The sequence below is a fragment of the Ipomoea triloba genome, chromosome 3 (genome assembly GCF_003576645.1).
Source record: "Ipomoea triloba cultivar NCNSP0323 chromosome 3, ASM357664v1".
Taxonomy (NCBI): domain Eukaryota; kingdom Viridiplantae; phylum Streptophyta; class Magnoliopsida; order Solanales; family Convolvulaceae; genus Ipomoea; species Ipomoea triloba.
Window position 1 is genome coordinate 7,165,671 of NC_044918.1, and position 15,350 is coordinate 7,181,020.

General features: G+C 35.5%; 3 protein-coding genes across 3 annotated transcripts; 1 reads left to right on the forward strand and 2 right to left on the reverse strand.

Annotated features, from left to right (window-relative positions):
* Positions 1-2,982: 2,982 nt before the first annotated feature.
* On the reverse strand, positions 2,983-6,674 carry LOC116012547 (peptidyl-prolyl cis-trans isomerase CYP65). The gene is made up of 11 exons (XM_031252110.1): positions 6,547-6,674; positions 6,398-6,460; positions 6,210-6,313; positions 5,862-5,953; positions 5,676-5,765; positions 5,491-5,566; positions 5,036-5,403; positions 4,671-4,927; positions 4,285-4,573; positions 3,732-3,839; positions 2,983-3,577 (listed from the first exon to the last, which is right to left on the reverse strand). The coding sequence occupies exons 1-11, from the start codon at positions 6,672-6,674 to the stop codon at positions 3,389-3,391; spliced, it is 1,764 nt and encodes a 587-aa protein (XP_031107970.1). The 3' UTR covers positions 2,983-3,388.
* A 40-nt stretch (positions 6,675-6,714) lies between these two features.
* On the forward strand, positions 6,715-8,174 carry LOC116012550. Its single transcript, XM_031252112.1, has 4 exons — positions 6,715-7,147; positions 7,404-7,554; positions 7,639-7,709; positions 7,802-8,174. Exons 1-4 carry the CDS (start codon positions 6,935-6,937, stop codon positions 8,024-8,026), a joined length of 660 nt encoding a protein of 219 aa, XP_031107972.1. The 5' UTR covers positions 6,715-6,934; the 3' UTR covers positions 8,027-8,174.
* Positions 8,166-11,349, reverse strand: LOC116012549 (adenylyl-sulfate kinase 3). The gene is made up of 7 exons (XM_031252111.1): positions 10,722-11,349; positions 10,292-10,432; positions 9,717-9,866; positions 9,407-9,525; positions 9,195-9,279; positions 8,714-8,760; positions 8,166-8,584 (listed from the first exon to the last, which is right to left on the reverse strand). The coding sequence occupies exons 1-7, from the start codon at positions 11,011-11,013 to the stop codon at positions 8,486-8,488; spliced, it is 933 nt and encodes a 310-aa protein (XP_031107971.1). The 5' UTR covers positions 11,014-11,349; the 3' UTR covers positions 8,166-8,485.
* Between the last annotated feature and the right edge of the window lie 4,001 nt (positions 11,350-15,350).

Sequence of the window (15,350 nt, forward strand, 5' to 3'; positions counted from 1 at the left end):
AGAATTGGTATTATGGTATGTATTATATAGAAGAATTAAACTGACAATGGCTTATGAGAGACTGTAAATAAAGAGAGGCATAAGAGAAACATCAACAAGACATTTTGGCATATATTTGGTACAAATAAATAAAGGAGAAACATAATACCTAGTCTACTTAAAAGGAAAAAAAATATAAATTTATATTCGCTCTCGCCCCAATGGTGGGGTTGGGCAAAAGTGTCACCTTTACCACCAAAGTATATTATTTGTATTTATATCAATCATATTTCGAGTTAATCATAGAACTTGTGCTTAATGAAAAGGAAAAACTCAAAAAAATAATAGAAACAAAAATTACTCTCCTCAAGAGTCAAGACTAAGACTACTGTTAAATTAAGAGAAATCGGAATAATCATCTGAAAGAAAGAATTATTTTTTAAGAAGGTAAATCCAAAATACCAAGCAGACAATATAGAAGAATAATAAGGAATATATGTAACATATCGTAATTCGTAAATTAAATTAATAAATTCAAGTTGGTGTTGGGTGAGGGATCTAATAGGCCGGAGAAAGCAAGCGTGACAAATGGGCAATGACTCGATGAGAGGGAGAGAGAAAGGGAGGGAAGACAAAGGGGAAAAAAAGCTGCCGGCGTGCATGATGATGATGATGATGAAACCCACCACTAAAGACCGAGAGACCATCATCAACCCAACCATTCACTCACATTCCTTTGCCTCCTAATCCCTCTTCAAAATCTGCCAAAAGAAATTGCTCACCTTTTTCCTTTTCCATACTACTCCAAAAACCCATACATGTGCATTTCATGTTTCCATACAAATACTAAAACTTTGCACACTTATCCTAAATCCAGGGCATGCTCTAACACTTTTTCTCTCAACCCAAAACAACACACACACACACACATATATATATATATGCACACTTGAATCCTGTAGGCTAGGCCATTTCCCCAGACAATGTAGATTTACCATCTAAGATAGTGGAAGGAATATCAATCTTTTTGCTTACCCAGTTTTGGCTATTTCTTTAGTGCTGCCTTCTTTTTTCAAGATTAGTTTACCCCTCATTTGGTTACCCCAGGTCTTCTGGTTACACTTTGAATCATCAACCAACAGTAACACACAGTAAGATTATATTGGATTCAAAACACAGTTTCCAATCAATCATATTGTATCTATCAACATGGGACAACTTAACAAGGATTCCAGAGCTTCAAATCATTGCCCTTGAGCCTTGACCCTTTCCTGTCTACTGTTGATTCTAGCACAAAATAGTTGTTGTCTTTATCTATCAATTTTTTTATATGAATTTTCAAGATTGAACTTTTTATTTTTCCAAGAATGATGCCACAAGGTATTAATTGAGAGACATGCCATGACAAAAAACAGAACAATGGACACCATATTCTAGTCTAAATGATCCATTAACCAAGGTTCATCTGTTATGTTGGGAAGCCATTCTGGCTAGTATATTTCACAATAAGTATTTTTTAATCAATTTTATCTTAAGAAAGTCGAACTAAATTGTTGATGTTAACAGCTCAACCAAAAGCTCTGAGACAAGACTTTTAGTAATAACATTTAAGTTAATCTGTTTGGAAGAGTATTATATGATTATAAGAAAGCCATTAAAGAAAAAACAAGAAGAAGAAATTGAAATTATACCATGACTTTGGAGTTTATCATACAAGTATGGTTAACCAGAAGTAATTTTTGTCTGTGGGTAGTGGGTACTAACTTTTTGCTTTAAAAAAATAGCACACAATAATTGAAACATTCTTCTCAAGTTTTGTTTTGTTTTATTTACCTATCCAAATCATTCAAGAATTAACCATAGAAAGAGTCATATATCTAGTTATCTAAGCTCCAATGTGTACTATGTATTTTCCCCATGATTTAAAGGATGTTTCTTCACTTTCTTGACAATATATATATATATATATATGTGTGTGTGTGTGTGTGTGTGTGTGTGTGTATGTATATATATATATATGTATATATATATATATTAAAAACAAGTAGCCTTCTTACCTTTAGGAGCAAGCAAATTCATTAGAGGGGATTGAACCAGGAGCCTGCAGAAGCCATTATTTCCTCTTGGAGCTGCTTTCAAATGGCATGCTTTCCGCTGAGTCCCACCACCATCACTGACTGATTCCCATTACCAAGTGCTTGTATAGTTGTAACAGCTTGCAGCTCCTGCAGAATGCTAAAACCGACCTTTGTACAAGACCATGTGCAATCGTGGCTTTCTGGGTGATCTCTGCTGAGTTTATCATCATGCCTATCATCACACCTGCATTATAGCTGGTTGTGAAAGGACTGTCATATTCCACCACAAAAGTTGCAAGCTAAATGAACTTCCCAATATGTTTGAACTCAATTTTATGTCAAGCTATAAAAGTAATATAGTAAACTAAATAGTACTACGTAATTGATAAGACTACGGCTAAAACTCCTAAAAGAGATTATCTTCTCTATATCACTCACCCTTGGTCACAAATAAAGATCAGCATCAAATGGCTAAAAAGGATCCTCTGCACCCAAAAGCTGCACTACAAGCTTCCAAGAAAACAGCTGTTTCAGAAACAGAGCACCAAGTGATCTACAAAGTTAGCTTCAAGTTCTAACTGAAAGTGTAACTGCTAGCATAATTGTAACATTTAAAGAGGAACTCAACCACAAGTCACTAAAATTCTTGATTACACTGTTCTGAGGCCTCACTTGGAGGATTGTTATAACAAGAAAAAGGGAAAGATTGTCCACCTCCCGAGGGGTCAGGCATCAGAAGGCATGCATTAATGCATTAAGCGAACACCATCATGTAGCTCATAAAGAAGTCCTGATTTCCACTTGAGCATCCAAATCCTTCCAATGCAAAAACTGAAAACAGAATTTTTAAAGGAGTAGAAGTGCATCCACCAAATGTATAGGTATGACCCACAAAAAATAAAATTCCAGAGTTTAGTTTCTCCACTGAATCAACTCAACTGCATTAATCACAAATATCAGCAAAACTCACTTTAAGAATGAAATTATACAATTTTCCCAATGGACATTCTCCTTTCCAATTGCATATGTTACAAGTTACAACTTTGGTAAGTAAAAACAAGGATATTCAATTTAAACATTTTTTCAAGTTTTTTCTAAATCGAATCAAAAGCCATGGCCTGGAAAAACACAATTTGTGTGGTGAATACAAATTTCTGCTCAACATTTATCAACAAAGATCTGTCAATTATCACTCTTTGGTTGAACCCAGGCTGGATCTTAACAAGCCATTCTCTATTTCTCTCAGAACCTTCCTGTTGGGCATCAGTAAACTATGTCGCACCTCCTGGCTGAATGCAAGGTAGTTTAACTTGCACAATATGCTTGCAGAATTACCAGCCAGAAAAATTTTTGAATTCCGTGGAGGTGCCTACTTTTCTCTTCTTTGATGAAGGAACTGGAGGAAGGCTATTAGAATCAGCTTGAACATTCCTTGCTTTCAAGTATTTCCCAACACCACCGCCAACAGCTAGAGTGTCTGTTCCTGTTCCAGGGTTGCTGTACCATGAGCCAACCTTATCCTGAAATGCAGCAGCAGAGTACAACATGAAATTGTGTCTTATGAGATGAAGACATGAAGAACAAACATCTTTGGGGGGATGGAATTAACAAACTTAACAAAGATTGATTAATAAATAGTTCAGATGCCAAATGCTCTAAGAAATTATAACTAACATTGTCCTCATCCTCAATTTTGTCCTCAGGTTTCTCCCCGTCTTCTTCATCATCAGATTCTGCATAGGGATTGACATACACCTCTACATCAATTATCTTGATTTCTTCCTGCATAAGAGTAGAAAGAAAAGTGACAAAGGTGAGAACTAAAAAGCAGAACTTTGGACTCATTGTTAAAAACAGCTGACTCAACCTAAATATCAAAACTAAAACAGCAAATACCAAACACATAAAATCAACCCAAAAAAAAAAAAACAGCCTGAAATATGCTACAGAATATTAAAAAGTAGAACTTTGGCCTCAATGTTGCAAGCAGCAAACTCAAAATAAATATCAAAACTGAAACAGAACATAGAATAAAAAATAACACAAAAATATGAATGTAAGACAGCAAGAAAAATGCCAAACACACAAAAAGAAAAACAAAACAAAAAGATGAAATCCCTACTTAAATTGCATAACACTGACAATGAAACATACTCTTCATTAGCAGATAGGCTCAGAACAGAAAAGTGAAAATGCAAAGCAAAAGAATAACAGAATTCCTACTAACCAGAGGGCGGTCATTGTCATCAACAGGGACCTTCTCCATTGCTGAAAGGGTTGTCAAACCACCAACAACCATACCAAAAACTGAGTGTTTGTAATTTAAATGATTTGCAGACTTGTACAGGATGAAAAATTGAGAACCATTTGAATGCGGGCCTGAGTTTGCCATGCTAACAACACCTCTTCCTGAATGTAACAACTTGGAGTTCACTTCATCTTTGAATGGCTTTCCCCAGATAGACTCACCACCTCTTCCTGTGCCCGTAGGATCACCGCCTTGAATCATGAAATTCCTGAAAGATATTGATGGCATAAGTTTTTCGATATTCAAGCAACAAACGCTGATAATTGGTTTATTAGTTGGGTATTTTAAGAGAGAAGTTAAAGTACCGAATGTTTCTGTGGAAAGCCACTCCATTATAATAACCACGTTCACACAAAGTGATGAAGTTCTCACACGTTCTTGGTGTCATATCACAGTGCAGTTCAATGTTTAAATCACCGTGTGTTGTCTGCAACCGAACATAACCTTTCTTCTTGGGGTTTTTCTCAACTTTGACATATTCATATTCATTTTTCGTCACAGGATCATAACTGGTAGAAGTGAAGGATCGTGAAGCTGCACCAGATGTGAAACGACTCTTAACCTGAATGCATTTAAAAGAAGAGTAAGTCATGTTAAAATGAAAAAAAAATATCTCTAGTATTGCTGTTAGTGTTTCTTATCCAATACGGGTGATGTTAAAAACACTAACCAGTTTAGCATTTACTGGTGTCCTTTCTCCTGCCATGTGCAAAGCAATCCGAGCAGCAGCTTTATCGCCAGAAGCAGACTTAGCAGCAGCAGCACTTCTTCCATGAACTGATGCAGAAGCTGCATCTACAATGCTGAAAGTTTGTTTAGGTTGACCTTCACCATTTTCATCTGATTTGTCTTTGATACGTGATCTGGCATCTAAAATGGCAGTAAGCGCAGCCGCTCTTTCATTTTGTGCCTTGCTCCCACCTCCACCATGCAATGCAATCTCCTTTGCTTTCTCAGTACCAAGATCCTTTAGCATTTGTTTGATATCCCCAGTAACATTTATATTGTAAGTTGGTTCAGATTGCATTTTCTTCAATTCTGACAGCATACAAAAAGAGAAACTAAGTATAGAGATGCATGTGCAGATGGCTATGAAGAAAGAAAGAAAGAAGCAGAATTACTCACCTTCATCATCAACCTTCAAACTTTTTTTGACATGATCAAAATCCACAAGCACCCTGGTGTCCAGTGCATTAGGATTCTACACACATATCATCATACATATGGGTGAGGTGGGGAAACTTTTTGGTCAGTTAAATTTAAACAACAAACAGTAGAACAAAAGGGAATAATCTAAAGTGAAAGGTTACCTGAATTGTAATGATATCTTCTTTAGTAAATGGTTCATCAGTAAGAAGTTCCTTCCAGTTCTTTGTTTTGATGTTTAATTCTTTAATTGCCTGTGCAACAAGGTTACTTACAAATATTACATTTAGAAGACTAAAGCATGCAGGTAATAGAGCACTTGTAATCGAGGGAAGACGTATATACAGTACCTCATAACAGAAGACATTGCCTGTAGTCTTTACAGCAACGATGTGGGTAAATTCTGTAAAGACCTTGTTCAAGACAGGACATTGGAACTCACCTGAAAAAAAATATAATTAGCATCTTTCAAGAAATAACAATTCCACCACATGATCATTATGAAATACATCATAGAAACTTGTTCACTAAATACTGATAATTCAAGTTTTCTAGCTTCAAGGTTGTACAATATACACCTAGCTGCTATACAGAACTTATAACTCTGAGGAACTTAATGAAGTGCAATTGAACACTCAACAACTTAATATACTCTGTAAATCTGCATCAGAATGACAAAGTTCGATACGAGTCATTACCTTCTGTGTTCTTGTGGAAAGTAAGCGGAATAAGCTGCTCTAGCTTTAAAGGAGCTCCTGTAACTGGATGCTTTCCATATTTCCTAATGTATGGCATTATATTCCTAAGAAATTCGAGGACCAGACTAATTAACACTCTGTCAAAATTCAAAAAGAGAAGAGGAAAGTTCAGAACCAGAAATACTCACATTAGGTCAAAAACACTTCCATCTTCGGAGCACACGGGGTCTTCGAAAGGCGTAAATGTAAGCCTGCGTTCATAGAGTAAAGAAATTAAGCTAAAACAAAAGTTATGTGTTTGTGTAAGCTAGGAAGAATAGAGAACGGGAGAGCTTACGCGCAGCAATAGAAGGGTAGACGTTTGAAAGGAGTACGGATTTCCTTCGATTTAGCGCCGCCCCACTCGGTAGCCCATTCAGTCTTCGTTATGAACATTCGATCTTTACTGTGCTGTTTCTTCCCCATGGCGGTGCTTCTCGGGCTCGGAAGTCAACGAACAATTGGAGTTTTCGGAGAAGTTCGCTCTGCAAACCTTCTGGCCGTTGGGATGGCGGGCGGCGACACTCTTTGTTCCGATCGCCGTCTACAAGTTTTTATCTAGATGCCCGAACCGGGTCAGTCTTTAAAATAAATATGGGCCTGGACCGGGGACCGACCCGGCCCATGAGCTTTCATTAAACAACCCACGTATTCTGTATTCAGGACAGTGAAAGACTTCAGCCGTAATGGGTGGTGGCCGGACTAGCAGTAGCAGCAGCGGAGAAGAAGACGGTGATGCTGATTGGAGAGCCGCCATAGATTCTCTCGCCGCCACCACAGCCTTTAGCAGCTCCGCCGCCGTCAACGGCGGTCTTCATTCGGGTGCTTCAACCGCTCATCCTACCCGTGAAGATGAAACAGACACTCCGAAACCTCAACTTAAGCACTACCAAATCAAGGTGCTCGCTTATTTTTCTCTCGTTTCTGATTATTACGTCTCTGATTGTGTATTAATGTACTCTGCACTTCACATCACTATGCTTAGAATGGTGGATTAGCAGAAAATACCTCAGTTTTATCTATAATTGCTCATATGAATGCAAAGATTGATGCCATTTAAACTGCACTGTAAAGGCTGGTTCTTCGCTTCTTGTTCTGTACACTGCCTTATGAATCATAAGTTATGATGTTTACTGTACAAATGGACACTGGCAGGCCCAGAAGCTTTTGGAGGACATTATAGAGAAGACTATAGAAGTAGTAAGCGACACAGGCAATGTAATGCTTGAAGAGCCTATCAGGAGCAGTGAAGGTGGAATTAGGCTGTTTAAGCATGCTCCTGCTGGGATAGTGTTTGACCACACAAGTGAGAAATCTCATCAAAAGATTTTTGGTCCTGTTTTAGTTTCCTCCAATTTGGATGTGACTGTGGTGTTTACTTGCTTCTCAGATGAACTTAATCAATCGCGAAAGAAGCCAAGAATTCTTCCTGTTCCAGAAATTGATGAGAGATCAAAGGAGGTTTGTATTTGCAGCCAAAATCTAATTTATGCTGCCTTTATGACTCTTTCTGAACCTCAATTTTTCTGCATTGCTGCAATTGTTGTGAGCAGTTTAGACACCAGATCAAATCTGTTGCAGTTGATGGGACAGACATAATGGTTGCAGCTAAAGATTCCTCTCAGAAATCTTTGGCTAAACTGGAAGCTAAAGACGCGGCTGCCAAAGCAGCTAAACAAAGAGAGGAAGAACGTGTTGCAGCGCTAAAAAGAATAAGAGGCGAGAGATGGCTGCCTTCTATTGCTCGAGATATGCAGCTAAATCGCAAAAGAAGTTGATCCAGTGATGGTAGGCTCTTCCTGCTAAACTTAATTTGTCGTTAGAATGTGCGTCTTGCTTGCTCTGTAATTCTGCAGCATTTTACCGATTTGTTACACTAATTCAAGAAACAAAAGGTATGCAGTGAAATGAGATTGATTGCTCGAATCAGATGACTTCATTTATTCCATTATAATACAACTTGTACAAGAGTTCAACACTGGAAATTTGAAAACCATACATAAATTTCACACTATTTCAGCCCCATCTACTACCAAACACTAGCAAGCATAAATGTCACAGGCAGTGACATTGCAATGCATAAATGATTTTACTTTTTCTTTTCTTTATTCAATATTGAATTAAGCATTAAGGAAACACGAAATTTCCTTACTGCAAAACAAATAAATGCACGGGTACATGGCATACAAGGATGGAAGATCTATTGACATGGACTAAGCCACGACGCAGCTAGCCAGCTATGTTTTCAGGTACCCCTTTTCCTCCAGGTAAGAGATCACAGCCTCAGCCATATCATATGGAGAATCATTGAATCCACGGTTAAGCCTCAGCACTATCTGCAAATAAAAAGGCCCAAAGCAACACATTTAAAATTTAAGAAAATCGGATTCTGTAATGGATATATCATATTGTCACTAGTACAACCAAGGAATGCACTTCTGTATTTTACAAAAGGCAAACCGTACCTCTGAATTCTCTGGTGGCTCATATGGATCGTCAATACCAGTGAAACCTACAGACATTAGTGATGATGGTTAATATGATGCAGTTTATGTCACACTTTTTTAGCCTGAAAATGACCTAAGATTTTAATTAATTTAAATGAACTCTTGTTTCTTTTTATACTCCATGAATAAACTGAGCTTGCATAAAATTGAGACCAAATAAAATATGCACAGCACCAATGGGCAATGGCTTACATCAAAAGCCTTGATGTGGTCCAAATGTACTTATACTCCCATGCTCCTCAATTTGAAATAAATTAATAAACAAAGGCACTAAAATGTAATGATTTAGATTAACAGATAAATACTTAAATCACTTCTCTAGTAGGGTAAGCAAAAGGAACAGAATTGAAGTTGCTTTGAGAAAACTGCCAATTTTTAAAGGAAAAAATTAGTGTTTTTTCATCATGGTGTCTACTAGAGATGACAAAAAGATAGACACCTTTTAACTTTCCTGCTCGGGCAAGTTTGTACAATCCCTTGGGGTCTCTTGCCTCACAAACATGTAAAGGCACATCCAAGAACACCTAAAAGTGGAAAAATAATACATGAGATATTTCTTGACTGTAATAAGCAGCTTCTAGTTTTAAATGTCCTGTACTGTTTGAATTCCTTGTCATAAGTGAACAACAACAGAATAAACAGAAGTTAAACCTCAATGAAATCTCCTTCTGGAAGTAAAGCACGACAAGCATCCCGCTCCTTTCTGTATGGAGATATCAAACTGACAATGCAAATGACTCCAGCATCTGCAAAAAGCTTTGCCACCTCCCCTGCGTATTGAACAAAATCAAATGAAATTTTGTCTTCAAAGGACATGTAATAAGGCTTTAAAATTTAAAAACAAAACAAAAAAACAAAAAAACAAACAAACAAAATCAAAAAAAAAAACAAACAAACAAAAAACAAAAAAAAACAAAACAAAACAAAAAAACACACAAACAAGACCAAGTTAAGAACCTACCAACCCGTCTAATGTTCTCTGTTCGATCTTCTGCCCCAAAACTAAGATCACTACTCAGACCATGACGGACATTATCTCCATCCAGAATGTAAGTAAGCTTTCTATGAGCATGTAAGCCTCTACTTAGAGCACATGCTACAGTGCTCTTTCCTGAAATGACACAACAAAAGAATAGCATAAGCAATGTCACCATTTTAGAACCGAATTACTATTTACAACAAGGCAGACCATGTGATTTGATGGTGAAGTTTTTTTTTCCCCTTCCCTCATTACAGCATGTACAACAGTAGACTAAAACTACCTCACCAAGATTGCTCCTTGTAAGGTTCAAACTCCTAAAATTTTTCGGTCAAAGGCACTGGCCTCAAGGTCTTTGCTGCAGCAAGGCCTTGAGGCTAGATAGTCAAGATAAAGAATGAAGCCTTTAGGATATATTAGAAACATGATATGATTGTTATCAAATTCACAGAAAAATAAGGTTGCAAGACTATTTTGAGACTTGAGAGAAAGTTAGACATACAGATACACAAAGCAGAAAATGATGGTTAAGTCAAATTCCTAATCTAGGAACAAACCTGAACCACTGAGACCAGTAATCCATACAACACAGCCCTTCTGCCGAAGCAACTCCTCCCTGTCACTCCTCTCTACCGAGCATTTGTGCCAAAAAATATTTGTAGAGTTCCCAACTGTAGAAGCCTGGAGCCTTTCTTTCCCTAGACAGTTAATCACAAACATCAGCAGTGAAAAGATTCCAAAAATTAAAGTTGCCTTAACTGGTCTGCCTAATTAGGTATAATGTAGTAAACACTAGCACCAACTTCTTTCCAATCGATATCAGCATGCTTGTAAGCTTTTAACATTTTGTACTAGCACCTACCTAACATTCCAAGTTTTCTTCTGATAGATAAAATGAAGTGTGAAAGGTATAAACTTTTATGTTTACTAATCCACTTTTCCTTTGAAAATAGGAGTCAAGAGAACGGAATTAAAATAAATCAATACCAGAGAGACCATCACAATCATTGACGAGCACGTCCTGTTGGGAGCCGCACCCAGACGGATGAGAATTTTCGTTTTTGCCAATGGTTTGCGAAGATCTAGAAGCTTCAAGTGCCCTAATTGGGCCAATAAAGCGGGATTTCACCTCGCCGCCAGTAATGGAGGAGCTGAAGCCTTTGCGTACACCGGAATTACACCCCAGCAGCTTCAAAAACCCTACCTTTCCCGGTTTTGACGACACAAAGTAAAATTCCGGCAACCGAGAAAAATTAAGCAATGGTTTGGTAGCCGCCATGTTTCTGAATCACAAGGTATGTAGCCAGTAAACACTCTGGTAGTCTGGTATTGGTTTTCACCAAAAGAGAGAGATCAAAAGGTAGCAATTAGAAGGCGTTACGGAAGAGCACTCAATTATTTGAGGTTTTCCGAGTGATTTTAACATAAAACACAAAAATAGTCGAAGATTGCAAGTTGGCGGATTAAGACTTGTGTGCAGAGATACTTATAGAGAAAACATGCACGTTTACAGAAAGCTTGAATGGAGAGACGAACGGTTATGGGAGTGGCGGGAGAGCTGGTGGTTGAGAAGTCAAGCTCAGGTACGATACTGGACCTTCTCTACAAGAATTATTATTTATTTCTGTTCCAGTCTTATAAATGCATTTGGTTGGTAGGAAGATATAGGAAGGATTTCTAATTCAGGTGTAAGTAAATAGTAAATTAAGAATTCAAATTATATTATATTTGATAAGAAGAAATATAATTATTGGAAAATGGCTGGAATTCCTGGAAAGAAGTGATATAAAAATCTTATCAGGGTAACTATGTTATTTATATTCTTTTTTTCTTTTCTTTATAAGGTTGAATCGCAATTTATAGAGTAGGGCTATAAATTGCAATTCAGTGAATTGAGGGAATTGAATTACGTTGGCATTGAATTTCAATTCATGTCAACCAAAACATCCCCAAGGACCCCAACTCCGTCCAAGGGTGTTCATAATTCAGTAATACTATATATACTTTCACTTTCTACTCTATTTTTTACTTATGGCTGAGTTGTCATTCTTTGATTGATCTAAATAACAAAGTGTGCCACTGTTTTTACTCATTCACTTTTATTTACTCAATAAAATTTGTACAAGTGGTAGGAGTTATATTCCATGAGGTGCATATATCATTTTCCTTCATAATTTGGTGAAAAATAAATGAATCGAATCAAAAAAATTTGCTAACTATAATGTAGTGTGATGGTCCAATTATCATTCTAACCCCGGTTATAGGAGTTTAGATTTTTGGGTTGAAAATGTTTGAGAAAACATAGAGTATTTGAGAAAAATGACAATTTTTCTTATAAATTATATGTATATAGCACTTTCTCCCTAAGTTATTCATGTAATCATGTATCTACATTTGCCACCTCAATAATTTTAAAAGTGGCGATTTTTCTCTTTTGATGTTAAATGGACATTTTTACCTTAAAATAATTATTTCATTTATTTGTATTCTCTAACAAATTATTACATATGTAGGGATGACCACTGTTCAATTTGAACTGAACCGGATGCTAGTAACCGAACTGAAACGGTAGGGACAATTCTTGTTACAATTCATACCTTGAAAAAATAAAATAAAATAATTGTTGAATTTATATTATTTTAAAATAAAAAAATATAATTTAATAAATAAACAAATTTTTAACCGGCGGTTCAAACCGAAATTGGAATCATAATAAATGCGAACTAGAACCAAACAAATTTATCATTTACAGACGATATTTACAAATTTCTTCGGTTCCAGTTCGCATTTATTCTAATTCCAGTGTCGGTTTGAACTGCTTGTTCAAAATTTATTTATTTATTTATTTTTGTAAATTCCATTTTTCATTTTTAAACTAGTCTAAATTCAACAATTATTTTATTTTATTTTTCCCGATTCAGAATCGTAACAAGAACCACCATTACTATTTCAGTCTGGTTGCTATAGTGTCCAGTTCGGTTCAAATCAAACCGCAGTCATCCCTACATATAAGCAATAATTTTTGGAGAAGAAAAATAAATTAAATAATTATTTTAAGTGTAAAAATGTCCATTTAATATCAAAGGGGAAAAACTGCCACTTTTAATATAACTGAGGAAACAAATATGAATACATGAATAATTCGGGGGCGGGGGCGGGGGCGGGAGTACTATAAACCTATAATTCAGGGGGGAAAAAAGTATCATTTTCCTATAGTATTTCAAAATAAAAAATAAAAAAAATTTGGTTAACTATTTTTAAAGTGAAATATTTTGATTTGGTTAATGATTAAGGATTTTTAAAAATTTTGATTAATTGTTAGTTCGCTTCTACGAAAGTGTTGGTTAACTAAATTAATCTAACGGTTAATCGAATGATATGTGTATGTATATACATGTTTTTTTAATTTTTTTTATAATCTCATAAATAATACTATTATATTAGTTTTATTTCAAATTTATTATTTATGTATTGGTGTAATTACTATTTTTATGGTGTGAAATTACAAATTTACTAATTTTATTTATAAATTTTAATATTTGTTAAATTGGACTAAAATAATTCAGTTAACCGACTGATTAACTGAACAAAAATCAATTCTGTTAATAGTAAAGCTTTTAGAAATTTGGTTAACTTGGTTCGGTTATTATCTAAAATGAACACCCCTACCAATCATTATACTATTGACCATCCACATTATAAGCTCAATCTAACATAAATGTTCATTATTAATATATTAAAAAATTAATGTTAATGTATTATATATATTTTTTAATATATTGCATATTCATTTTTAATGATCTAAAAGTGAATCTATAATTCATTAAAAATAAATTTTTAATATATTAAAATTAATATTTATTAGTAGTTCACATTACAATGGTGATTATAATCCAAGTATAGTTTGACACTTCCAATTGTGATAACTAGAAAGGTATTTGGCTGTTTAAAATTTGCAGTGGATTGCTAAACAATTGTAAAGTGATTAGGAGTTGTTTATCAAAGTAAAAATTTGGAAGCGTTTTTGGAACAAAAAAAGAAAAAAAAAAAGAAAAAAAAAAGAAGAGGAAATTGGATAGGTGAAAAAATGAAAATGGAAACTTATTTATTAAACCCATTTCTAATTTCCTAACCATATCTTCATTCTCATTTTTTTCATTGTTTTTGGAAAAGTGAGAATCAGACCCATACAAATAGAGAAATAAAAAAGGACCTTGTGTCCAGTGGCATCAAACCCTTCCCTTTATACGGGAAGTGGTGGAGTCAATACTGACTATTGTGCTTCAATAGGTTGAGAAAGTAGTTATGAACAAATACTGCATTGTAATAGAGTTAGTAGTTTTCAAAAAAAAAAAAAAGTACGCGTGAACAATGATATTCTTATTAAGAGCATCCTTATCAATGGAGTTTTTTTTGCGGTTTTTGAGTAGTTTTTGTAAGTGTGTTTAGGAAAGAGAAAATGGGAGGGGATGAAAAAATTTGATATTTAAAAAAGAAAATAAAAAAATTTAATTGTGTCAGGCGCGCCGGCGGCGTGCGGGTGCACACACAGCAAGCCTTGCTTCCCAACCCCACCTGTCGGCCAAGAAACCCTCCCTTGTAGAAGCAACCCATTTTTCTCTCTCCAGCTCTCTCTCTCTCCTCCAAGTGAGCTATGCATCTGGTATAAACCAAGTAATATGCACTGATAGGGCTGCTCTAAGTCACAATTAATTACTTAAAAATGATTTTCCTTCACTTTTCATAATCAATTGAATATAGACACACACACAAAAATCACTGTTAACTTTTGACATGTAATTTAATAAAAAAAATTCACAATTTTATTTTTATTGTCACATTTATAATTCACACAGCATAACAAAAAACCAAATGTATTAATTGGGGCCAGTGTTGTTCAATTTCTGTCCTGAAATTTGTCACAAATTTATTGCTGACTTTGTATACCAATTGTACACAATTTTGTGGTCAAGTGGTGCCCCCTTCAATTTTAGGATATCAATAATCACCGAGTACATTAATGCCATAATAACAACCAACAGTGTTGTTCAATTTCTGTCCTGAAATTTGTCACAAATTTACCGTTGACATTGTACACCAATTGTACAAAATTTTGTGGTCAAGTGGTGCCCCTTTAATTTTAGGATATCAATAACCCCGAGTAAATTATTGTGTGGACCATGTTGTGTAGATCATGACAAAAAGTATATTTGTAATTTACTAAAATATATTATTCGTGTACTGGATGTATATTATACAAAATAATGTACTTTCAGTATTTAAATAAGAGTAAATTGCACTTTTGGTCCTATGACTATATGGCTCTTGTTAATTGCAACACTTGACTTTAAAAACTAACAAATGAGTCCACTAACTATGCATTTTTTAACAGATTAGGTCCTCTCGGCCAAATCACCGGCCAAATTTGGCCGGAAAATGGTAACTAATTTTAAATTAAATATAATGAAGGGCAAAACAGTCATTTTATGTGGTCTTCTTCTCCCTCTTGCACCTGCGCTGCTCGCCAGCCAGTGATACTGTCCAAGTACGTCGGAAATCAACCGAACGCCGCCACCGCATTGGTCAACCTTTCTCTCGCGAAAGTCAACAAGGTAA